General features: G+C 62.8%; 1 protein-coding gene across 2 annotated transcripts; it reads left to right on the top strand.

The window, feature by feature from the left end:
• Nucleotides 1–5254: 5254 nt before the first annotated feature.
• Nucleotides 5255–21108, top strand: CYP26B1 (cytochrome P450 family 26 subfamily B member 1). 2 transcript variants are annotated; one of them, XM_051842766.2, is made up of 6 exons: nucleotides 5255–5933; nucleotides 9402–9626; nucleotides 17988–18263; nucleotides 18373–18528; nucleotides 19333–19617; nucleotides 19976–21108. In XM_051842766.2, the coding sequence occupies exons 1-6, from the start codon at nucleotides 5730–5732 to the stop codon at nucleotides 20366–20368; spliced, it is 1539 nt and encodes a 512-aa protein (XP_051698726.1). In that variant the 5' UTR covers nucleotides 5255–5729; the 3' UTR covers nucleotides 20369–21108. The 2 variants fall into 2 exon arrangements, with proteins under 2 accessions (XP_051698726.1, XP_051698727.1); XM_051842767.2 differs by lacking the exon at nucleotides 5255–5933 and adding an exon at nucleotides 6488–6749 and having other exon boundaries at nucleotides 19976–21071.
• The last annotated feature ends 1558 nt before the right edge of the window (nucleotides 21109–22666 follow it).

Raw genomic sequence — 22666 nt, forward strand, 5'->3', positions numbered from 1 at the left:
TGTCTCCTGGCGGGTCCTCTCTCTGAGGGACTGGGGGTGAGAGGCTCAGGTCATCTGGCCCTGCCAGGTACAGATGCCCGGACAGGGCTGTTGGCCATAAAACAAAACCAAAAACGTCCGCAGCTACCTGGGTGGGTGGTGGGCACAAAGTGCCCAAAGGGACAAAGAAGGGGGAGGAGGAAACCTTGGCGAGGTGAAAACACAGTAGCTTCTTAAACTGCCGGCCGGCGGCTCCCAGGAGCTGGCTGGGCTGGGTGGGATTCTGGGCAGGCAGCCGTTTTGAAGGGGCCAGTAAATTCTCGAAATGGTCTCAGGGCCCTTGAAGCTGCAGGGGGAGGAGCAGGAGAGTTTAGCTCCTGCTTGCTCTACACAGGCAGGCTCCTGGCCGGGTGGTGCTTCCCAAGCCGAGCTGGGTTAGTGCGCAGCTGCAACCCCAACCCGCAACAACCAGGCAGGACGGCAGGGGTCCGGGCGCCCCGCGGAACAGGCTGCGCATGGCCGGGGAGCGTCCCCTAACGTCCTTGACGATGCCCGTTCTGGAGGGAGGGCATGGCGCGGCAGAAGGGTGGGCATCGCGGCCTCCCGAGGAGCTTCTGGTGCCAAGGGGGCCTTCGCGACGCCTCACGGGGGCAAGCAGTTTCTGCTTCGCTCTGGAGACGCGTCTAGGCAGGACCTGTGCGCGGCCCGGGCCCTCTCTGCCACAGCTCCGCGGGAGGTCGCTTTCCTGGTGGCATCACAAGCAAGAAGTGCCCCCCACCACAAGAGGTCTCAGCACGGAGCAGGAGCAGCCGGAGGCCCCAGGGCAGATGAGAACCCCCCCCCGCCCCCCACCATGGGGCTCCAGCACTCTCTGCCCCATAGCCCAGCCGGCAGAGGCCCAAGACCCTGCGCAAAGTCTACTGGCCCCGCCCACTGGGCTCTCTTTACACGCCAGCCAGTTGGGTCAAGGGGGTCACCCCTTTTTATCCTGGGCTTCCCCATGCTCTTTGTGTGTGTCTCTGGGCGGAAGTATCAGAGGTGGTTTCAGAGAAAGCAAAGTAAATAGGTATCAGGGGAAAAAATTCAAAGCCAAAGCCATTGAGGCTGTGAAGTCAACTCCCTCTGTTGCTTGCTTTAGTTGTCAGAAACAGAGGCAGGAAACAAAGGGGTTGCAGCCGCGTGGGGTGGGGTCTCGTGGGTGGGGCGGCTCAGTGGAGACCCTGTGCTGGTTTGGTGGGAGAGGAGACTGGATTGGAACATACAGTGGGGGAGCAGAAGGGGAGCGGTGGGCCCCCACCCTCTCATCCACAGAGGAATACGTACATCTAATATTTGAAGTCCTCTTCTCTCCCCGAGCTGTTCTGGGGGTGAGCTGAATAAACTGATAGCTGTGGAGGAGGTTTGTTGGCTAACAGCACTGCCCATGTGTAAGGGACTTGGAAGATAGAGTGTCCTCATTCCTGTGGGCAGAGAAAGGCTAGGACAGCTGGCACCCCTGGCCAGCTGTGTGCCCTGGGCAGGAGCAAGGATCAGGCTGACCTGCCCGCGTGCATGGGAGGCTTCTGAGCACCGGAAGGGGGCAGAGGCTGCGCCTTGCTCATTGGCTGAGGCTTGTCCTCCACATTGTCCCAGCACCTGCCAGCGTACCACATGTGTCCAGGCAGAGCTCACCTTGCCCCAGCGCCCTCCTGGTGATGTCCCAGGCTTCTCTGGTTGACTTCAAAGTCCAGGAAGGCTATGGGGATATGGGAGGCAAACCACAAACCAAGGCTTCTCAGCAACACCGGCCACAGCTGAAGCCCTGGGGCGTGCCCCTGGAAAAGGGGGGTGGGATGGGGTGGGGTGTCCAGGAGTTCCCTTGATATCATCCACACCAGCCTGGAGAGACATGCTCACGTCAAAGCAGAATGAGAACAGTGTTCTAGCCTAGAGCACACGCCTGTTCCCGGAGCCTTGGGGGTTGAGCTCTGCCTAGCTTTGGGGCCAGCGTACAAAGGGGTTGGGTAATGCGAGGCAGCACTGGGGTTCAGTCTGGGCTCCAGGATCTGTGGTCAGCATTAGGGATCAGTCTGCCTTGTGGTCTGCCTCAGGTGCAGGCTATGCGTCCTACTGAGGTCTGCCTCAGGGCTCGGTCTGGGGCAGGACAGACCTCCCTTTCAGGCCCACGGCCCAGCACTGCCTGCTCTGCAGGGCACCTGGAGGAAGGCTGATAGAATCGCACTCCCACAGCTTTGCTTTTCTCCTCTTCCTAAGTACTGGGCAGAGATGGTTCCAATTAGGCAATGCAGCAAGTATTGCAGTGGGACCCTGCTGTCCCGGCGGACCTTGTCCAGGACCCCACCTGGCAGCTGGGCAACAGGAAGGACTTGGAATCTCTCCACCCACCCCCCACTGGACACCTGAGCAGGAGAGGCAAGACACTGGGGAACACAGTGCACAAAAGCCCCAAGGGCGAATAAGGGAGAGGACTAGGGACCGGGAGTGGGGAGAAGGCGGAGTTCAGGGGTGCTCCTGGAGCAGTGACGCCTGCAGGCTGGGGGGGGGGGGGATGGCTGCTGTGGATGCTTGGGTGGGAGGCAGGGGTTGTGTTGGGTGTGTGTGCCTGGGTGACTGTGCAGAGGAGGTGCCTCTGCTGCATGTCTGTGAGGTATATGCATCCATTCTTTCAGGGCCAGCTCTCACAGGTGGCTCCCGCCCCGGGGGGTCAAGCCCCTGTTACCACTCCTGCTTCGTGGGTGTCAGGTTGGATTCTCAGGGCTCTTCAGTAACTCCCCCTGTCCCCCGTTTTACCCCAGCTTCACTCTCAGCTGGGGAGTGGGGTGGTGCTGGTCCCACCACTCTGGGGGGGAGAGATGCCCAGTCCAGATTTGATTTGTGGTGAAACTCCCTGGGGGAGGGTGCCCCTCGCTCTCTGTTTCTGGAATTCTGATGCGGACTTCGTAAGCGACCGGCTTGGGGTAGAAGAGTGAGGGCCCTGAGACAGGAACCCACAGGCAGGCCCTTGGAGCCATCTATCAGGAGCAAAGGTGCCTGGGGAAGGGGGAGTGGGAATCGCGTCCCCTGAATCTGTAGTGCTCTGTCTGTCCACCAGGTGGGGTTCCAGGGCAGAGAGTGAGAGGCGAAAGGACCCAGCGCTCGGAGGGAGCCCAGCGTGGAGAGGTCCGCTGGCCGCAGCAACCTCGGAAGCGCTCACACAGGGAGGGACAACACTTAGGCGCGCATGCTGGCCACTCACGCACCTTGTCTTCCAGCTACTTTTAACGCAGAACTCGTCTTGGATGCAGGCGAGGCGCTTCAAGGGGAGTCTGGCTTCCTTTGCGTACACACACACACACACACACACCACCCTGAATCAAAGCCGGGTTAGCAAGTCCTGTTTCTGGAGTGTGAGAGTGAACGACAGAGACCGGGAGGGGGATGGAGAAAACGGGATGCAACGCGCGGAGACCAGGAGCCAGACTCTGGCTCGGCAGTTGTCGGCGTTGGGGCGCCTGTCTCTGCGGCATCACAGGCTCGCAGGAGGAGAGCCCAGCTGACAGACAGATGCACCGGCGCACAGACACACACGGCTCACAAACCTGCAGACGCCCCACCTCGCTCCCCAGACGTCGGGCCGCTGCAGGACACACGCGCGCGCATACGCAGGTGCGGCCCCGGGCCACACGCACACCTCGCACTGGCACGCGCTCTGTGTCCTCTGCGGCCGGCTCCGGGAAGGTGGCCGCGCTCACCGGCTGGTTTATTTACTCATTTGTATCAATGAACGTTTGTGCCCGACTTCTCCCGCCTCCGGGTGCCCGGGCCGACGCATTTGTTCCCAGCGCCGCCGGACGCTAGCCCGGACCAGCATCGGGGCTCCTCCGACGCTGCGGGCTGCCGCTGGCGGGGATTGCAGCGTGGGGAGGGGGCCTGTCTCGATGTGTCAGGGAGGGGCTGCGGCGCTGGCAACCCCGGGACGCGGACGGGGACGGGGAACCTCGGGGTCCTGGAGGGTAAGCGCCCCAAATGAGGGAGATGGCACTTGGTATTTGAGGTTTGGGAATGTAGATAGAAGATGAGGGACTAGGAGAGGTGGGATGGAGAGTGGCAAAGGAGCAGTCCCAGGAGGTGGGAGCCGGCGGGTCCCGTGCGATAGGAGCTCGAGGCCCCAGGCGCAGGTTCACGGGTGCTGGGCGCACCCCCACCCTCCCTCAGTCAAGAGGGTGGTCTGGCCAGGTCCAGCTCTGCCGCGGCTATGGCCCACGGGAGATTGCCCGGAGCGAGCGCAGGAGGTCGGGGACCCAAGAGCGAGCAAAAGAGAGAGGGGAGTAGCCGGGCAGCTAAGCGGGCACCCCGCGAGTGCGCACCGCGTGTGCGCGCGTGTCTCATCTCGTCCGTCTGTAGGTGCCGGGCTCCGCGAGACGCCGGCGAGAAGAAGAGGAGGCGAGAGGTGAACTGAGTTTGATCCTGCGGCGGCCACAAGTGGGTCCCGGGCGGCGGCGGCGGCGGGCGGCGGCGGCGGCGGCGGGCGGGGCGGGGCGGGGGGCGGCCGCGCTCACACGCTCCGGCCGCGGGCCCGGCCTCTCACCACGCCTCCCGCTTTGTGCGCGCCCACGGCGCAGCCTCCCGCCTCTATATAAACACACGCATCGCCTCGCATTGACTTGAATTCACATTGAGAGACGCTTTTAAAACCACCAGCCCTGAAATCCTGCCTCCTGCTTCCCCCTCTCTCATTCCTCTCGCCTGCCTTTCTTTCCCCCCCTTTCTTCTCCTAGCAGCAACTCCAGAGCCGAGAGACCGCGTCCCGGGACGGACTGCCTTTTAATTGATACAATAGCCCAGCTCGGGTTTTCCACCTCCTCCCCCCAACCCCACCCCGCCTCACCCCTCCCGCCCGCCGCCGCCACCGCCGCCGCCGCTGCCGCCGCTGCCTCCCCAGCGCCCGCCCGGGGCTCTGTCGCCGGCTGCGTCCCGTCCCGGCCGCGGCCCGCCGGCTCCGCACCCGCGCTCGGGCCGCGCCGCGCCTCGCCGCGCCCGCCTCGCCGCGCTGCCCGCCTTGCCCGCCTCGGGGTTCCGCGGCGGCTTCGGGGCTCGGGCGCGCCTCCCCGGGCAGCCCAGGGACGCTGGCCTCGGGCCTCTCCACTCGCCTCAGCTGGGGAGCCTTCTCCCTCGCCCCCAAAGTTTCTGGGTTCGTTGGAATTTTTGCATTCAGAATTTTTGCCCCCAACCTAGGAACTTGGGAGGACTACTTTAGACAAATCGATTGCACTTTCTCTCCCCTAGCTCTCTGTCCCCCCCCCTTTTTTTTTCTTTTTTCTTTTTCCCCCCGAGTAGGGGAAGGGGCTCACGAAAGAGAGAGAGGGAGAGAGGGAGAGAGAGGCTCTTGCTGGCCAAAGTTTTGCAAAGTTTTCCGAGTGTGATGGTTAGGGGGAGAGCAAGTCCACTAGCTTGATTTCAGGCTTCATCCCACCACCCCTAGAGCAGTCCCTAAGCCCGCCATAAAGGAACAAACAAACAAACAAACAAACAAAGTTACACCTCGAGTCGCCTCGTGTCTCCTCTCTTTCTTCTTCTAGGCAATTCGCACCCCACCCCCTCTCTCCGCTCCCCTCGCAGCCTCCACTCCCCTTCCCTCCAACCCTTCCTTCTCTGTTGCGGCTGGAGGTGCCAGGACCCTCGGCCACAGCCTCCCCTCCCCCGCCGCTCGGGTCCGGCCCTCCCCTCCCCCGCCGCGGCCGGCACAGCCAATCCCCCGAGCGGCCGCCAACATGCTCTTTGAGGGCTTGGAGCTGGTGTCGGCGCTGGCCACCCTCGCCGCGTGCCTGGTGTCCGTGACGCTGCTGCTGGCCGTGTCGCAGCAGCTATGGCAGCTGCGCTGGGCTGCCACCCGCGACAAGAGCTGCAAGCTGCCCATCCCCAAGGGCTCCATGGGCTTCCCGCTCATCGGAGAGACCGGCCACTGGCTGCTACAGGTAAGGGCGCGCTCGACCTGCTGCTCCCCGGGGTCCGCACGCTGCGAGCGCGGGCTGTCCGAGGCGCGGGCCGGGAGCTCCGGGAGCCTCGAGGCACGGGTCCCTGCCCCGCCCCTTCCCTGCCCGCAGCCCGCGCCGCCCGGGCTTCTCCTGCCCGCTGGAGGCGAGGTCCCGAGACTCCCGCGCCGCGTGCGCTGGCTCAGTGGGCTGCTCGGAGGAGTTTCCGGACCGGAGAGGGCTCCCACGGCTGACCCGGTGGTGGCGTGTGGAGAGCCCCGGGGGGCTCACCGCACGGCGCGAGTCCGAGGGGGCGCCCGGTTCCGAGCGGCTTTCGCCTCCCCTTCGCGCACTCCAGGCTCAGTAGCCAGAGGCTTCCTGGGCTTCGACGGGGTCGCGGAGCCTCAGAGCGGGCGGCGAGAGGAAGGGGCAGCCGCGGTGGAGTGAATTGTCCCTTTAAGGCCCGGGGTGTGTTCGCGCCATGAAGTCGGCTGCGCCAGGTACAGCTGCCCTGGCTCGCGGCGCGCGCAAACGTGTGTGTGTATGTGTGTGTGTGTGTGTGTGTGTGTGTGTGTGTGGTGGGAGAGGAAGAAGGCAACCCAAGGAAAATGAGAAGCCAGAGACCCGAGGGCTCTCGGCTTTCGGGGAAAAGGGTCTATTTACCTACTGGGTGGGGAGAGTTTACAGGAGAGAGAAACTTGGGAGAGGCGTGTGTGAAATCCATAGAAAGAGAGAGCGCGCGTGTTTGCTGTTAGACGCAGCGCAACCCTGCTCCGCTGGGTGATAATGGGGGTGGGGCGCGTTGGGGACCAGACCCAGGTAGGTAATGGAGAGATTAACCTGGAGTTAACCTCGTCAAATGCTAGACAATCGGTTTTGCAATTTGATACACACCAGGCTTTTGGGGGGCGGGTGTGAGGGGAGGTGGGGGCGCCCCTGTGGTAACAGTGAGGTGTGTGTGTGTGTGCGCGCGCGCGCCCGGGCACGCCTGAGTTTGTGTGTTTGGTGGTGCGTGCTGATGGGGGTGAGCAGGAACTTGGATGACCTGAAACAGGCGACTCCTGCACGGAGAGGTGAAGCGAAAGGTGAGCGCGGGGACTTGAGGGTTCGGTGGTGCGAAAGCTTGGCTTGAGATTAACAGACGCGTGCAATTCGCGCGCGCGCGCGCACGGCCCCTGACCGCCCGGGCCGAATGACAGCAGAGGGGGGCGCGCAGGGGGGCGCGCGGTTCCTCTGCTCGGTGGTCTTCGCAGGTCCCAGAGTCCACCCACGTCTTTCTGGGGTGGTTCATGGAATGGGGTGGATTCATTTCATCAAATCAGGCGACCACCCTCCCCACCCACCCCCGTCGAAGAAAGTCCCCAAAGCCTCTCCCTTCCTCCACACTTCAAGGGTTAAACTGCGGCGGTGGTCTAGGTTTTTGGCCGAGAACTTAGAAAATAAAATAACTCACATGGGCCGCGGCTCCCCCCTCGTTAGAGCCAATCTGCGGAATCCGCGGTCTGTCACCACCCGCCCCCCCCACCCCGTTCCCTGACCTTCCTCTGCCCTTCGTGTCCCCCTGAAGTTTTCTCAGAATCCCGCAAGGGGCCCCGAGGGGCCGCATCCAGCTCCTGCCGAAGTCTGGGAGGTGGAAACCTGCGCCTCGCATCCGTGCGCCCCGGGCCTCAGATTCCGCCGGGGGTGTGTGTGTGTGGGGGGGGATAACAGGGGTGCGTGCCCAGGGGCGCGGAAGGGGTTAACGCGAGCCCTCTAAAGCCCGGCGTTATTTTTTCGGAGTCATTTATCAGATTTTACGGGGAGACCGCCGAGGGCTCTCCGTTTCCACCGAGCGCCATCTAAACAGAGCCCAGGGCTAAAAATACAACATTTTTGTATAAATTGGACTCGTGGCCCGAGCGGCCGCCCCTATGAAAGTCCTCTTTGTGAAGACTGTGGAAACGGCGGACAAATAACTCTTTATTAATGCCACAAAAAACGCACTTTAATTATAGTTAGGCAGATCAGAGGCGGGGGGGGGGGTGGGGGCGAGGCGGCGGCGACCTCGGAAAATTCACAACCCAACTTTTGTGTCGAAAGAAAAGAAAAACAGAGGGAAAGAAGGAGAGGAGAGACGGAGGCAGACGGAGCGAGGGAGCCGGGCACGGCGCGCGGAGGGAGGGAACCCCGCTCCCCGCCTGGGTTGCACCCCACCTCCGCCTCTACTTTTCTTAAAGGCATAGACACCTCCAGCCCGCGGGAGAGCCGACGTCCCCGCAGCCCGGCCCCTTCTTGGTAGCGCGGGAGCTCCCGGCTCGCTCCCTGTCGCGCGCCCGGGGCCGGAGGAGCATGTGGAAAAGTGATTAGGGACCGGGTTCTGCAGAGTCACTTTTCGGCCGCGCCGGGGTGTGCACACAGCTAGCAGGAGAACAGCTTTCCGTGGAAGAAAGGAAGGAGAGGAGGGGGACCGAGCAAGAGAAGAGGGGTGGGGGGAGGCAGAGTTGTGTGCTCTCGGCTGCCTGACCCGGTAGGTGACAGCCTGAGGCCGTCTGTGTGCACGGGCACAGGTGGTGCCTTCCCGAGCTCGGCCGGGGCTGCCCCGGCAGGAGAAGGGTTAACACGGGGTGGGGTGGCTAGTGCCGACGTCAAAGGTGAGCTAGACGCCCCGGCCCCCGCCCCTCCGTGGTCCCCTCGGTTTCCGGCACCCGCGCGGGGCCGGCTCCGCAGGCTCTTCGGAGCGCTAGCCCGCGCCGGGGCCCCGCCGTCGCCGGCTCGCGCCGCAGCCACCGGGGATCCGGTTACCTGCGCGGGGCGCCCCGCCCGGTCCCGCCCGCCCCGCGGGAAGCGCCTTCCGCCGCGCTCCGGTTCCAAACTCCTGGGCGGCGGCGGCGAGAGTCCTGTCTTAGTTATTTCCAGGGCAAAACGCTTTAGAAAAGTCGCAGCTCTCGGCCCGTGACCCCGCCCTGCAGCGTGCTCGGAGGGCCGCCTTCTCCGCGCCGGCCACACCGGAGACCGGAGGGAACGCCAACCCCCATCTGTAGTGACTGCCTCCGGGCACGGACCGCTCACCGCTATAAATAATCCTTGGCCTGCGGCCACCCCGCGGGGTCTGCCAGCCCGTGGCCCGGAGCCTGGAAATATTTATTCCGAGGCTCCCGAGCGCGGGGTTGGGGGTGGGGGTCTGCGGCTCTAGCTGCAGGTCCAGCCGTCAGAGATACCTTTTCCCTCCCGAAAGTCATTACTAAAAACCGGCCTCCCGGGGGTGCTCCTGGGCCTCCTGCCTCCTTGCGTTATTTATTAGCCTCTGGGCCCTACTTCCCAGTTCTTGTGCACGCTATGAAAAATAAAACCTGCGTGTGTGTGTGTGTGTGTGTACGCGCGCGCGTGTGGTGGGGGAGGGCAGGTGACCGGTGCCGCGGGGTGGGGTCCGCCGCCCCTCCCCCGCCGGCTCTCCAGGCGCCCTGAGAGAGGTCTGCTGTGTGGCTCCCGCAGGGTTCCGGCTTCCAGTCTTCACGGAGAGAGAAGTATGGCAATGTGTTCAAGACGCACTTGCTGGGGCGCCCGCTGATCCGCGTGACCGGCGCGGAGAACGTGCGCAAGATCCTCATGGGCGAGCATCACCTCGTGAGCACCGAGTGGCCGCGCAGCACGCGCATGCTGCTGGGCCCCAACACGGTGGCCAACTCCATCGGCGACATCCACCGCAACAAGCGCAAGGTACGAGCCCTGACCCCTCCTTCGGTGCGCTTCGGGGTAAGAAATGCGCGACGCCAGGGGGACGCCCTACCCCGAATCGGCCTCCCACTTTTGCGCGCCACGCTAGAGGACCCCGCTGTTCCGTGTCTAGACGGCTTCGAGTTCGGATTCGAGGCCTGCAGAGCTTCTCCCCTCGCACCTCCTGCTGGCCAATTGCGCCTCTAGACCCAACGCGAGAAGGGCAGTCTGGGGGCCTTTGGGGCAGAGCTGGAACGTGCGGGGACTAGGCTCCCCAATGCTAGCACTGAAAAAAATACGGGGGCGGGGCCGTTGGCCAGCACTCCTCTTTTTGCCACGTTTCCCCAAGGAACCCCGAGAATACAGACCGATGCTTTAAAAAACCAAACCTGCATCTCTCCTGCCACACACCCCCGTGGGCAACCGCGGCACGACCTCGTCTGCGAGAGGTGTGGCGAGCCTTGCGCCCCTCCTCTCGCCGACCTAGACAGTGTGGGTAAGGGCGAGGGGTGGGAGAAGCCGAGGCGCCGGCTGGGGGATCAAAGCTCACCCACCGCCCCTTGAAGAGGAAGAGAAAGTGGGTGTTTATCCCGCGGATTTCCCGAGCGACTGGAAGCGGCGCGCAGGCGGCGAGCCGGCGCGCACGCAGCCGGCCTCCCCGCCCCCTCCCGGGGCGCGGCGCGGAGGCGCGGAGCGCTGGCGGCACGTGCTGTTTGAACTGCAGTAACCCGAAAGCTGAGCCGGCGGGCGGGGCTCTGGCTGCCAGAAAGGAGGCGGCCCGGCCTCCCGACTCCGTGTTTTCCGTTGGGTCAGGGGACTCCTCCAGGTTGGAAACCTAAGGGAAAGGGAGAGGAGGCCTCTCGTCTCCGGAGCCGCGGCGGGCGCGGGAGGGGGGCGACAGGGGCAGCCCTCTCCACCCGAAGCCTGGGTGTGCGGTAGTGTCAGGGGGTGTGGGGGGCTATGCCGTCCGGCCACGCAGCCCATCCTACCCTGATAGTCTCAGAACTGCCTGGGCAAAGGGAACCGAGGGATGGCCTCCGGGAGTGCCCCGTGAAGCCTGTATTCAGCCACGGGGAGGGCTCTGCAGGCCGCTATAGGGCAGCTTGGGAGCGAATGGGAGGAGGGGGCCGCAGGCCTAGGGATGAAGATTTTTCTCAAGTGCTGGGCGATGACTTCTAGCTCTCTGAGGCTTCACCCAAGGCCTGTGGCATGAAGCTGAGCCCCAGCGGAGACTCGGGAATCCAACGGCTGAGGTTGTGGCTGCTTCCTCATTGCACCTCCTTAGAGGCCTTGGGGAGAAAGGCGTTACTGTCCCTGGAGCACGGAGGAGACAGACACTGAGACTGTAGAGAGGTTGAGGAGACTGGAGCCAGGTGGCAACGCAAAGGCAGGGCAGAGCCTGCAACACCAGCTCTCCAGCTCCTTGTGAAGCCGGGTTTCTGGGCCGCCAAGTGCAGTGCAGTGCAGTCCTGCCCTCCTGGGGCTGCCAGAAGCCAGGGCGGCTACAGGACTGCTAGGGGGAAGAAGCCTTGGCCAGGACCAGAGTGCTGTGGTGCAGGGGCTTTGCATGAGGCTGTTGCCTTGGGGTCCACCCATCCGCAGCCTGACTTTGCCTTGGGCCTCCAGGTTCCAGGTGAGGAGGGCCTGCCCCGGGTCTCTTGAGGGGCAGCACTGATGAACAAGCCAGGGAGATGGGACCGGGGCTGGGGGTAGAGGGTGCTGAGGGCCATGGCTGAGGGCTCGGTGGGCTTCCTCTTTGGAGCAGCTGGCCCTTGGAGGTGGGGAACAGCCAGTTCCTCTGGGCAGGCTTGTGAACCAAAGCCAAATACAGATGCCTTCTCTTTGTGTGCAAACTTGTTACATGGCACATGTGGGGGTCCTATGGTAAGTGGGTGGTCAGCGGGCTCCAGAATCCTCTGCACTCTCCCTGATTGATGGTTGAGATGAACGCAACCCTACTGAGCAACCTGGAAGGTCTTGGGTTGGGTCCACAGAAGTGGGGGACTCATTCTGTGCCCTCAAGAGGTAGTCTCATTCGAAGGGTGAGAGATAGATTCATTGAGTATCCGTGTCGTCCTGGGGAAAAGGCCAGTCTCCCGCACCCAGTGCCTGGGGGACCCTGCGTGGCCGTGTGCCACTCTCACCGCCTTCGCCAGCTCGTGCTGCCGTCAGGGACGCAGGGCAGGATATACACACAGGTGTGCCTGGGCCCCGCCGCCCCGGAGCTGGAAGCGTCACTGTTTCCATTGGGGCTGGTGGCCCACCCCTTCTCTGGGAGGTCTGACCAGATGTGCGAGGAAGGGGCTGCTCATTGCCATCACTATGCTCCAGGTGTTTGCCCTGGCTGCCCTGGTGGTCCAAGGCCAGTAGGGGGTGGGGTTGCCAGAAAGTCCAGAAAGATTGGCTCAGTCTAACAGTCACCTCCAGAGACCAGGCCGCTGGCCTTCCAGTCGTGGCCTCGGCCTCCCTCCCTCTACCAGGGGCCTGGATGTTGTGGATGAGGGAGGGACCCCATCCCTCTCTTTGTGTGGAGAGGCTGGGGTGTTGTCCGAGAAGAGTGGATGGAGTCTGGATGGGAGAGGGGGTCAAAGGGTTGTGAGAGACATGGAGACAGAGTTGGGGGTAGTTCTGGAAACTTCTGATACCCAGCCCCAAACAGAGGATTGAGTATTTCCTCCCTACAGGGGACCACAGAAGTGGTCTTGAGTTGCTCTTGGGGGTCTCGGAGTGCATCTCAGCACAGGCACTTAGACCCGGAGCCCCTGGACAGGCGAGACCTGGGAGTGGCTACCTTCTTTTCTTAGAGAAGACTTATTTATCTTATTTGAAAGGCAGAGAGAGAGAGAGATTGATTGATTGATTCTATCTGCTGGTTCACTCCCCAGATGGCCACAATGGCTGGGGCTAGGCCAGACCAAAGCCAGGAGCCAGGAGCTTCCTCTGGGTCTCCCACGTGGGTGCAGGGGCCCAAGGACCTGGGCCATCTTCCACTGCTTTTCTAGGAACATTAACAGGGAGCTGGATCGGAAGTGGAGCAGCCAGGACTTGAACGGGCACCTGTATGGGATGCTGGCACTGCAGATGTCAGCTTAACCAGCTATTCCACAGTGCCAGCCCCACAATTGGCCTTCTTGCACCTTCCAGCCTGACCCTTGTATATGGGGTCTTCTGAGCCTGAGGCTGAGTTGGGAGAATAGGCTTTGGTTTTACGATGGAGAAATCCCACCTGGTCACCTGTTGCCCCTGGCTTTTGTGCCCTATCCTGGCTTGAGGATGGAGATCAGGCTCAGGGTCACCATGCGCCTCTCAGAAACTCCGGGTGACCTGGGCTATCTGTTGGGATGGAGAGGCAGGAGGGCAGAGCAGGAGGCCACACCGTTGCAGGATCCTGGGGGGCAGACTGCCCACAGCAGGCTCTAGGAGGCCTTTGGACCGATGCACAGACTCTGACCACACGGTCATGTCCACCAGGCTCAGCTCAAGGCAGAAGCTTCCACCTGATGGGGTGGAACAGCCAACTGGGCAGCCCTGCTACTGGGAGCTCTGCGCCAGTCCCCTGGCATCGGACAGAGCCTTTGTCCTGCCAGAAGTCGTTCATGCAAAAGTTACTGTAGCATCAGTGGGTGGGCAGCAGGAGCGGATTTCTCTGAAGGCCAGCGGGGGAGGAAGCCCATGGTCAGCCTCCAGGGCGCCTGGGGATGGGCACCTCCCTCTGCAAGCCTTGTGCCAGGCAGCAGGCAGGTGGGCGGACAGGGCGTGGGAGGCCCCCTCTCCCTACTTCCCTCCTTTCTGTGTCCCCAGGGCGGGGAGGGGTCCAAGGCTGCTGTGCTGTCTTTGCTCACTCTCCCAGCCTTGAAAGACAAATACGACCTTGGCAGGGAGTAGGGAGGCTTGGCCAGGGTCTGCTCTGGCCCTGAGCTCCCTGTGCCAGCCACTGTATCCACCCCAGGTTCCCCAGACCTGAAGATGGGGGGTCCCAGGGGCCTGAGCAGCCAGAGCAGCCGGCCTGACCCTGTGAGTGAGCCCGGGGCATGGAGGAAGGTCCCCTTGGGGACTCTCGGATAGATTCAGAGCCCACCAGGGCTGGTAGACAGCAGCTCGGTGGGGCTTAGAGGGGTGGGAAGCAGTGTGTGGGAAGCGGAGTGTGGCCAGTCATGTCCCCCACTGTCACCTTAGCCCTGTGGGCCTCAGTGTTGAGGAGGGAGGTTCTGTGGGGGCTGGAGGAGGACTGAGCAGGTGGGTACACCTTTCCAGATGTTCTGGTTCAGCAGGAATTTGCCAAATGCTGCTCTCCCCTCCCCCACCATTGCTTTGGCTGTGTGTGTGTGTTGAGGGGTGAGTTGGGGGTCCGGGGAGCAGGACTGGAGGCGAGATGATTAGAGCTGGAGCCCCCATGGGGGACAGGCGCTCTGTTCCCCTACCCGCTGGGGAGGGGCATGCACAGGTAGGGGCAGTCTGGCCCAGCCCCGCCCAGCCAGTGGGCCTCATGGGACACGCTCAGGGTGAAGCTGAGGCCGGTGGAGACGCCAAGCAGCAGGGAAGATGACGTTCTCTCTTGCACCCCACCCCCTTCCCCGAGCATAAAGTACACACCTTGGCATCACTGCCGTGCGAGAGCGGCCGCCGTGGCGGCTGCTGCCCTCTGTTATTCTTTCCACTCCGCAGGCCGCGGCTCCGGTGGCTTGGCCGAGTGGCCGCCCCCACCCCTCCTGGGCAGCGTTTCCATTCCTCCCGGTCTGAGTCACTGGCCTGTAGAGGGTTCCCTCTCTGTCTCTTCCCACTCCCGTGGCTGCCCATTGGTTTATGCGTCCATGCTCAGCCACAGCAGACAAGACAGAGGGTATCTGGCTCAGCACATGGGGCCATGGCGATGCCAAGAGCTCCCCCTCCCAGGAGCACTGCGTGAGAGGCGGTGGGGAGAGGGGGCTGGGGCAGAAGGTGATGGTGGGAATAATTATGGAGAATTTGAACTCTGGAAAACCACCCACCTACCCACCTACCTGGCGATGCCCAGACCCCTTGGAATTGGCTCCTGTTCTGGAGGCCAAGAGAGAGCTGGAGGTGAGGGCACCTGAGCTGGGCTTTCAGGCTCCCTTCCCGAATGCTCAGGCCTCCCGCGAGCCTCTACCCCCCCCCCCCCCCAGAGCGGCACCAACCCTGGTGGGAAGTCTATACCTGCAGCTCCTGCTGCAGGGCCTTGCCGAGGCCTGGACTGCTTCCCAGTGACCTTTGTCCTGCATTCTTGGCTTGTTTTTGGGAATTCCAGGGGAAGCCCCAGAAGGCACCCAAGCAGCCTGGCTCCCTTGATGACTGTGGGGAGGGCGGTTGGCTCCAGGGGCTGGGAACCCTCCTCTCTCCACAGTGAGCCACTCCCCGGGCAGGGCACCTTCCCTGTGCCCGAGGCCTGACCCCAGCAGGCGGCTGCCTCAGACCCAGCCCGGCCAGACTCGGCCCAGGCCTCCCTCTGCCCTGGCCGGCACCTCCACCTCCGCCTGTCCTTTGCGGTGGGCGGTGGTTTCTGGGCTGCCCCGGCTTCGGGAAGTGCCCGCGCTGTTAACCCTGGGCACAGACCCAGGGACAAGGCCCTGGAGTCTTCCCAGCGCCTGGGAGGCCCTGATGCCTGTGGAACAGCTGGACGGGAGATGGGGGCATGGACTTTGTGACCTCTGAGCAAAGCCCCTTGGGGCTGGAGCGCCGCCTTCTGCCCCGGGGGTTTCTCCTGGGTGGGGAGGGGGCTCGGAGGACAGTCGTGGGACTGCTGGGTGAAGAGGGCCCTCAGGGCGTCCCTGGGTCTGAGGAGGCAGCAGTCTGCTGGCTTTCCCTTGGCAGGTCAGAAGCTGGTTCACATGAGAGCTCTGGGCCTGGCTGAGGTCTCCTTTCAAGGGCAGCAGGTGCAGGGTGCAGGAGGCTTCTGGGGTGCATTCCAGCTGCTGGTCTTGCTCAGGGCCCCTTCCCACTTGGGAGTCAGGTGTGGATCCCCTTCCTTGGGGGTTCCGTCCCATCTTCCTCCTTCCTCCCCAGGTGGTGCCTGCCCTCCTGGGTCCCCACGGGCTGAAAAGGCGCGGTTCAGCAGGCTAGCACTAGAGGGCGCAGGGACTGTAATGTTCGGGGCGGGCAGGGCTCCTCAGTGGGTCCGGTCAGGCCAGTCCTCAGGCTGTGGCGGGAGCCCTGAGCACTCCCTTACCGTGGGGAGCTCTGACATGGCCCCTCCTGGGCTCCTGTAGCCGGCGTGGCGGCTGTGAGTGGGGGCCTGGTAGGAGTTCTCCAGGTGATGCAAGTGTGGCGGAGCGCTGTGCTGCCTGGGGGTGGATAGGGTCTACTTGAGAGCAGGTGGACCCAAGGGAAGCCTACTGGTTGCCTGGGCCAGCATCACCATTTTACAGAGGAGGAAACTGAGGCCTGGGTGGGCAGTGACCCGGCCGCCGTCTCACAGTGTCGGTGGATGCCCTGTGGTTACAGCGTGGCCTCGAGGGGCCCGGCTGATCTTCCCCCCACCCCACCGCATCTTCCAGCCCAGCTAGCTGGGTCTTTGGCTGCCCCTGACGGCCCTGGCCTCTGCACTGTCACTCTCTGTGTGCTCATCTTTGGGCCCAAGTCTCCTGGGGCCCTCCTACCCTTCGCTCTCTAGGATAGTGTCCCTGGCCAGCTCTGAGCCACTGTGCTCTCCTGTCCCCTCCTCCCGATGGAGGCCTGGCAGCCACAGAATTACCTTTCTGCCTCCCTGCCTCATTCCCTGCTTAGCTCCCAAGTGGTACTCTGTGCTGAGCAGGTCCCCGCGTGTTTTGTGTGGGCCCTTAATTGGCTGGATTGGGGGTGGGGTGGCTCTCCCACTGCCCACAGGCCCTGGACCAGGGGCTGAAGCTGGAATCTGAACACCAGGATGCAAGGCTGAGGCAGACAGCACTGCCTTTATCCACAACCCTTTCCAGGGAGGTGGCGGTGGCCGCCGAAGTCCCTCTGTGGATGCTCTGGGGCCCTAGAAACTGGTGACCCGCGCAGGCCTGTGCTGACCGAGGTCCCTCCCGCCATCCTTCTACCTTTCAGCCGGCCCTTTGTAGCCGGAGCAGCCCTCCCTGGCCTCCCTCCCTCCCGTGCTGTGTGCCCCGGGAATTTCGGAATGAAAGTGCTATTGTGAGCGCCTGGCTGGGCCACTGAAGGGCCAGCACTGTTATTTCTGCAAACCAGCCCTCCCATTAGCCATGCAGGGCCCAGGCCAGGAAAATGTTCCCTTTTCCTCCTGGAGCTGACTGCAGGGGAAATTCTCACATTTACAGTTTGTGCGGTGGTTGTGTTTGGGGGGCAGGCGGGAAGGGCAGGCGCGTGTGTGTGGTTTGCGTCAGAGTGGGGTGGGGGGGCTTCTGCAGGCCCCTCCCCCTCTGCCTTTCTCTTGGTGCTGATGTAGGACACCCACCTCCTGCTCTGGACTCCGGGGGTGGGGAGGCCCACAAGCTGTCAGTAAATAAACTAACATCCTCCCCTCTGCCACCCACCGTGGGCAGCAGCATGAGGAGCGTGTGCAGGGGCATCCGGATGAGGAGAGGGGTCGGGGGTGGTCGCCGAGCCAGTCAGGAGAGTGGATGGCAGGGGACGTGGACAGGGGACTCCTTGCCTCTTTAAAGTGGCCCTGGAAGATGCAGAGAATTGCAAGGGTTTCTGTTTGCCTTGGTGATCTTTTGGAGTGGAAGCCCTTGGCCCCATCCTCCCCTCCACACACACCTGCAGACGTGGCCACACCAAAGACATTTACGTGACAAAGCTGTCCATGAGCTCCCTAGGATCTTCACCCAGTAGATGTTCCGCAGGGAGTGAGAACAGTTCAGGTTCTCAGGAAGTCCTGCATGCAGTCTAGCTCTGAGCTTCCTGCTTCTCCCTGTGCAGTTGGCTCTACATCCTCTCCGTGCCCTGCAGCGAGTGGGCAGCCTTTCTGCTCTAGCCCTGTTTTCCACCTCGGGAGTCCCCACAGCAGGGACAACAGCACCCCCTGCAGACTTGGCAGGAGCTGCCCTGCCCCATCCGTCCCCCAGGCTCAGCCATGGTGTGCAGCACACAGGCTTCTGGGATTCAAAGAAGGGGTGACAGCTCCAGCTACCTGTTGGTTATGTGCTGGGCCCAGCTTTGAACCCAGGTGCTTGTGGGTGGGGTCTAATCGTGTTCTTCCCTACCTCCTTGCTAAGACACAAGAAGTCAGGGCGGTGGGGTGGGGGTTCAGAGTAGGGACCCCCTGGAGGAACATGTCTGGAGACCCGTGGGAGCTCAGGAGGAGCAGGAACAGCCGTGGGCTGTGTGCCTTGCCTGGCCAGAGCAGTGGGCCTTACTGGCTTAGGGTCCTAAGCTGTGCTGACCCGCATGCCTCTCTGCCCCCAGATCTTTTCCAAGATCTTCAGCCATGAGGCCCTGGAGAGCTACCTGCCCAAGATCCAGCTGGTGATCCAGGACACACTGCGTGCCTGGAGCAGCCACCCCGAGGCCATCAACGTGTACCAGGAGGCGCAGAAGCTCACCTTCCGCATGGCCATCCGGGTGCTGCTTGGCTTCAGCATCCCCGAGGAGGACCTCGGCCACCTCTTCGAGGTCTACCAGCAGTTTGTGGAGAATGTCTTCTCCCTGCCTGTGGACCTGCCCTTCAGCGGCTACCGGCGGGTGAGCACCCGGGGCATCCGGACAGGGACAGACACCGGGCCCGGGGACAGGGGGCAGGTGTCGGCAGGAGCAGCCTGGGAGGGAGCTGACGGCCCCTTCTTCCCCGCAGGGCATTCAGGCTAGGCAGATCCTCCAGAAGGGGCTGGAAAAGGCGATCCGGGAGAAGCTGCAGTGCACCCAGGGCAAGGACTACTCGGACGCCCTGGACATCCTCATTGAGAGCAGCAAGGAGCACGGCAAGGAGATGACCATGCAGGAGCTGAAGGTGGGGTGGGAGCTCCCTGTACCGCGCTCGGGGCTTCCCCTGGGCTGGGCCAGGCGCCTGGCCGTCTCTGCCTGTTGCCGTCTTGCTCCGAGTGTGCTTTCTGCTCAGCAGTGGTGGCCGTCACTCCGCCTGCCCCCCCCCCCCCCCCCCGCCTCAGCCAGAAGAGATGGAATTCTTGTCCCTGCTGTGCGGGTGCTTGCTTGGGACCATCTCACTTCCCTCCCTGGTGCCAGTAGCTCTGGGAGGCCAAGGAGCAGGGGAGAGGCTGGAGAGAGCTGAGCCCACCTGGGGCCCAGAGCAGGGCTTCCTGACCACCTGTTTGGGTGCACGTTCTGAGGACGGGTTTGTTAGCTCACCCCTGCCCGGGCTGTGCCCACTTGACTGCTCGGTGCCCACAGTCTGTACTCCTCTCACTCTCTTCCCTGGGGGAGCCAGGAAGAGGCCAGAATGACTCCCTTTCAAAAATGTTCTGACTTGCAAACGGCACCATGACAAGGAAAGGGTCCCAGGCCCTGTGTCTGCCTTTGTGAAACACAGGGCTTGAAATGAGGCGGCCTGCTGGGGGACCTTTCCGCAGGGTCCCGCGGCCGCCGTGTTCTGTTCCCCAGCAGGAGTCGCCTCCCCTCTGCTGTCTCCCTGCAGCACCCCCCACCCCGGGTCCTCATGGTGTGGCTGCCTGCACACCCTGGCTGGGAGTGGGAAGACCAGGCTCCAGACTCCAGAGGTGGCCCTGGGCACTGGGGATGCCGGCAGAATAGGACTGACCGCAGATTGCCCACGCGCCTCTCCCGTGTGCCCCTGCAGGACGGGACTCTGGAGCTGATCTTTGCGGCCTACGCCACCACAGCCAGCGCCAGCACCTCGCTCATCATGCAGCTGCTGAAGCACCCAGCCGTGCTGGAGAAGCTGCGGGAGGAGCTGCGGGCCCAGGGCATCCTGCACAGTGGCGGCTGCCCCTGCGAGGGCACCCTGCGCCTGGACACGCTGAGCGGCCTGCGCTACCTGGACTGCGTCATCAAGGAGGTCATGCGCCTGTTCACTCCCATCTCCGGCGGCTACCGCACTGTGCTGCAGACCTTCGAGCTCGACGTGAGGCCGGGCCCTGGGGAGCTGGGGGCTGGGGGGCGCTCCCGGGGGTGGGGGGGCAATGCCTCCCCCTCAGGTACCGCAGTCTGATGGGGGCAGGGGAGGGCAGTGCTTGTTTCCAGGGGCCTGTCAGTCTGATGGGACAGTCACGGCTCCAAACACAGAATCAGGCGGAGCCTACGCAGGTATCACATGTGAAGTTGCATGTGGACATGAGAAGTGCATGCCACACGGGGAGGCTGGGGAGGCCTCTGAGGGGCTGTGTGTCTGAAGACAGACGCAGGTCTTGTGCATGCAGAGGTGGGGTCGGCTGGCCTCCTCTGCTCTCACCACCCCCCTCCCGGCCCCCGTCTCACCCCAGGGTTTCCAGATTCCCAAAGGCTGGAGCGTCATGTACAGCATCCGCGATACCCATGACACAGCGCCCGTGTTCAAAGACGTCACCGTGTTCGACCCTGACCGCTTCAGCCAGGCCCGGAGCGAAGACAAGGACGGCCGCTTCCACTACCTGCCGTTCGGCGGCGGCGTCCGGACCTGCCTGGGCAAGCACCTGGCCAAGCTGTTCCTGAAGGTGCTGGCCGTGGAGCTGGCCAGCACCAGCCGCTTTGAGCTGGCCACCCGGACCTTCCCCCGCATCACCCTGGTGCCCGTCCTGCACCCTGTGGACGGCCTCAGCGTCAAGTTCTTTGGCCTGGACTCCAACCAGAACAAGATCCTGCCCGAGACGGAGGCCATGCTGAGTGCCACCGTCTAGCTGCGCCCCTGCCCAGCACTGGGGCTGGGGTGAGGGGAGGTCAAAACCTGTGTGGGGGAGGGGCTCCGCTTCTCTCCAGTGTCTCCCCACTTCCCACCGGCTTAGCTCCTGAGAGGGCCGGCCAGGCCAGCTCCCTGCATGCCTGTGACAGTGTTCCATGTGTCGGCTCATGCTGCAGTCTGTGCTTGTGACCTTCTGAACCGGCCCCTTCCCTCCCGTTCTCTTCTAGCTGGAAGGCGGGGAAGGGTCTGGGGCACCCCATCCTGCCTCAACGGCCAGCACCCAGGGTTAGCGAAGGCGTCCGCCCCTCCTGGAGAGGCCCCCCTGCCAGCATGGACATTTGCCGTTACCTGTTGCTGCTACTCTTTCCTCCGCTGACCCTGGGCACGGGAGCCCTGGGCCCTGCCCCCAGCATCCTCCCTGGTGGCCCTGGGCAGGTGCACTGACAGCCCCACTTCCCACAGGCAGGATCCCACTGCACAGCAGGGGCCCTTGGCTCATGGGCTGTCTTCCCTTCCTCACCCCGCCCCGGCACGGTATTTATTCACTGATAGAGCTTGGGAGTGAATATCCCCTCTGCCCCTTGACCCCTGACCCAGCTGTCCCCAGCAAGACTTACCTTATTGATGAGAAAGGGGCTTTGGTCCAGCTCCACCTGGCTCCACACCTTCTATGGGTTTAACCTCAGAGCCTGGCTGAAACCCAGCACCTCAGCCCAATGTCCCTGCTGGAGACAGGGAAGTGACCCCCGGTGTCCCCCTCCCCGCTTGTCCTGGCACCACCCCCGATCACGTGGGTTCGGAGGCGGCTAGGATTTCCTGCGTGGCACTACCCACCCCAGTGCCCCTCACCCTGCTAGTGCATACAGGGAAGGATACGGGTTCGTTCTTCCTCTGCCTTCCCTTCCTTAACCACCCCCCTGCCCGTAGCCCGTGGCAAGGTGTCCCGCAGGTCCCACTGCCTCTGTGCCGCTGTCTGCTGTGGGGTGAGATGAAAGCCAGGGGACGTGATGGGAGGGCGTCCTCGCAGGGGAGGCGGCGGGAGCGGAGGAGGCAGGGCACGTGGGACTTGTGGGAAGCCGTGTGGGACCCAGAGCAGCAGCTCCGCCGCCGGGTGCTGGCATATGTTGGCTCCCTGGGGGCGGCTGGCGGGGGGTGGGGGGCTTCTGTGAGTTTCGAAGCAACTTTGCCCGTTTTTTGGGTTTTCCTTGGCTTTGCGTGTTTACTGGGTTTTGGTGTGATAAAAGCAATGAGTCTTGATAAGAAAGTGCAAAGGGAGGAGAATGAGCCCCTGACAGTGGCTGGGGGCGGCTCTGGGGCCCCGCCCCGTGTCCGGTGGGTGGAGCCACTGCCGGGCACCCCCCACACCTGCGCCCCGCGGGAGACTGGGCAGGCATGGGGGCCACCCCACACATGGCCCCGTCACCCTCCATTCGCCCATGTTTCATTTGTTTCCTGTTCTTTGACCACTGCAGAAACTGCAGAACAGACATTGTTGCAAAAGCAGTTCCAAATTTTCAAAAACCATCAGTTCCCTCAATCTTACCCCATTTCTGAAAATCGAACAGGCCAAACCGTGTAAAGATTCACCAACACTTGCAAAATAGCTGCATGGGGCACCAGAAGCTGCCACCCAAGAGAAAGCCCAGCTTCTGGAAGGTTCATTCCACTTGCCCCAGACAAATCGTTGAAGCGAAAGTTCTAACCGGAGGCCCACCGGGTCTGGCCCTGGTGAGGTCAGGGGGCTCAGGGAGGCCCCTGTGGCCCTCAAGGGGCAGCCAGGCTGGAAGAGGGCCGAGAAGGCAAAGCTGGGGGGATCCACGTGAGGGAGGAAGGGAGGATGGTTTGCCCGGCTGGCCCTCAAAGGCAGCAAGGAGAGGACCCGCCAAAGCTCTGGTGTGGCCGCGGCTGGCAGGTGGAGTCCTGGATGCGACTCCTCCTTCTGGCCCTGGGGCTCTGTGGTGGGGTGTTCGTGTCCGTGTGTCTCTGCGTGTGTGTTCTATAGACGTAGCATTAGATGGGTGATGTTTTCTCACTTACCATTCCTAACTATTGTAACTTGACGTTAAAAAGACAAAACCCCACACAACTCTTCCTGCCATGGGCTTGCAGATTAAAAAGCACTTTCGATGTCGGGCGCTGGTGTTTGTGTCCTGGCCACCACTCCCCCCCACCCCCCGCCCCTGCCCAGATCGCTATAATGTTATTTTATACACAAAACTTTTTTTTCATAAATGTTATAATTTTGTGTCTGTCTTTATAAACTATTATAAGTACTATTTTTGTTATAATTCAAAAT

Source organism: Oryctolagus cuniculus, chromosome 2, assembly GCF_964237555.1.
Source record: "Oryctolagus cuniculus chromosome 2, mOryCun1.1, whole genome shotgun sequence".
Lineage (NCBI taxonomy): Eukaryota > Metazoa > Chordata > Mammalia > Lagomorpha > Leporidae > Oryctolagus > Oryctolagus cuniculus.

Coding starts and splice junctions, on each gene's coding strand:
- CYP26B1 (XM_051842766.2), top strand. CDS start 5,730: ATGCTCTTTGAGGGCTTGGAGCTGGTGTCGGCGCTGGCCACCCTCGCC. Junction 9,627..17,987: donor TCCACCGCAACAAGCGCAAG/GTACGAGCCCTG, acceptor CTCTGCCCCCAG/ATCTTTTCCAAGATCTTCAG. Junction 19,618..19,975: donor TGCAGACCTTCGAGCTCGAC/GTGAGGCCGGGC, acceptor GTCTCACCCCAG/GGTTTCCAGATTCCCAAAGG.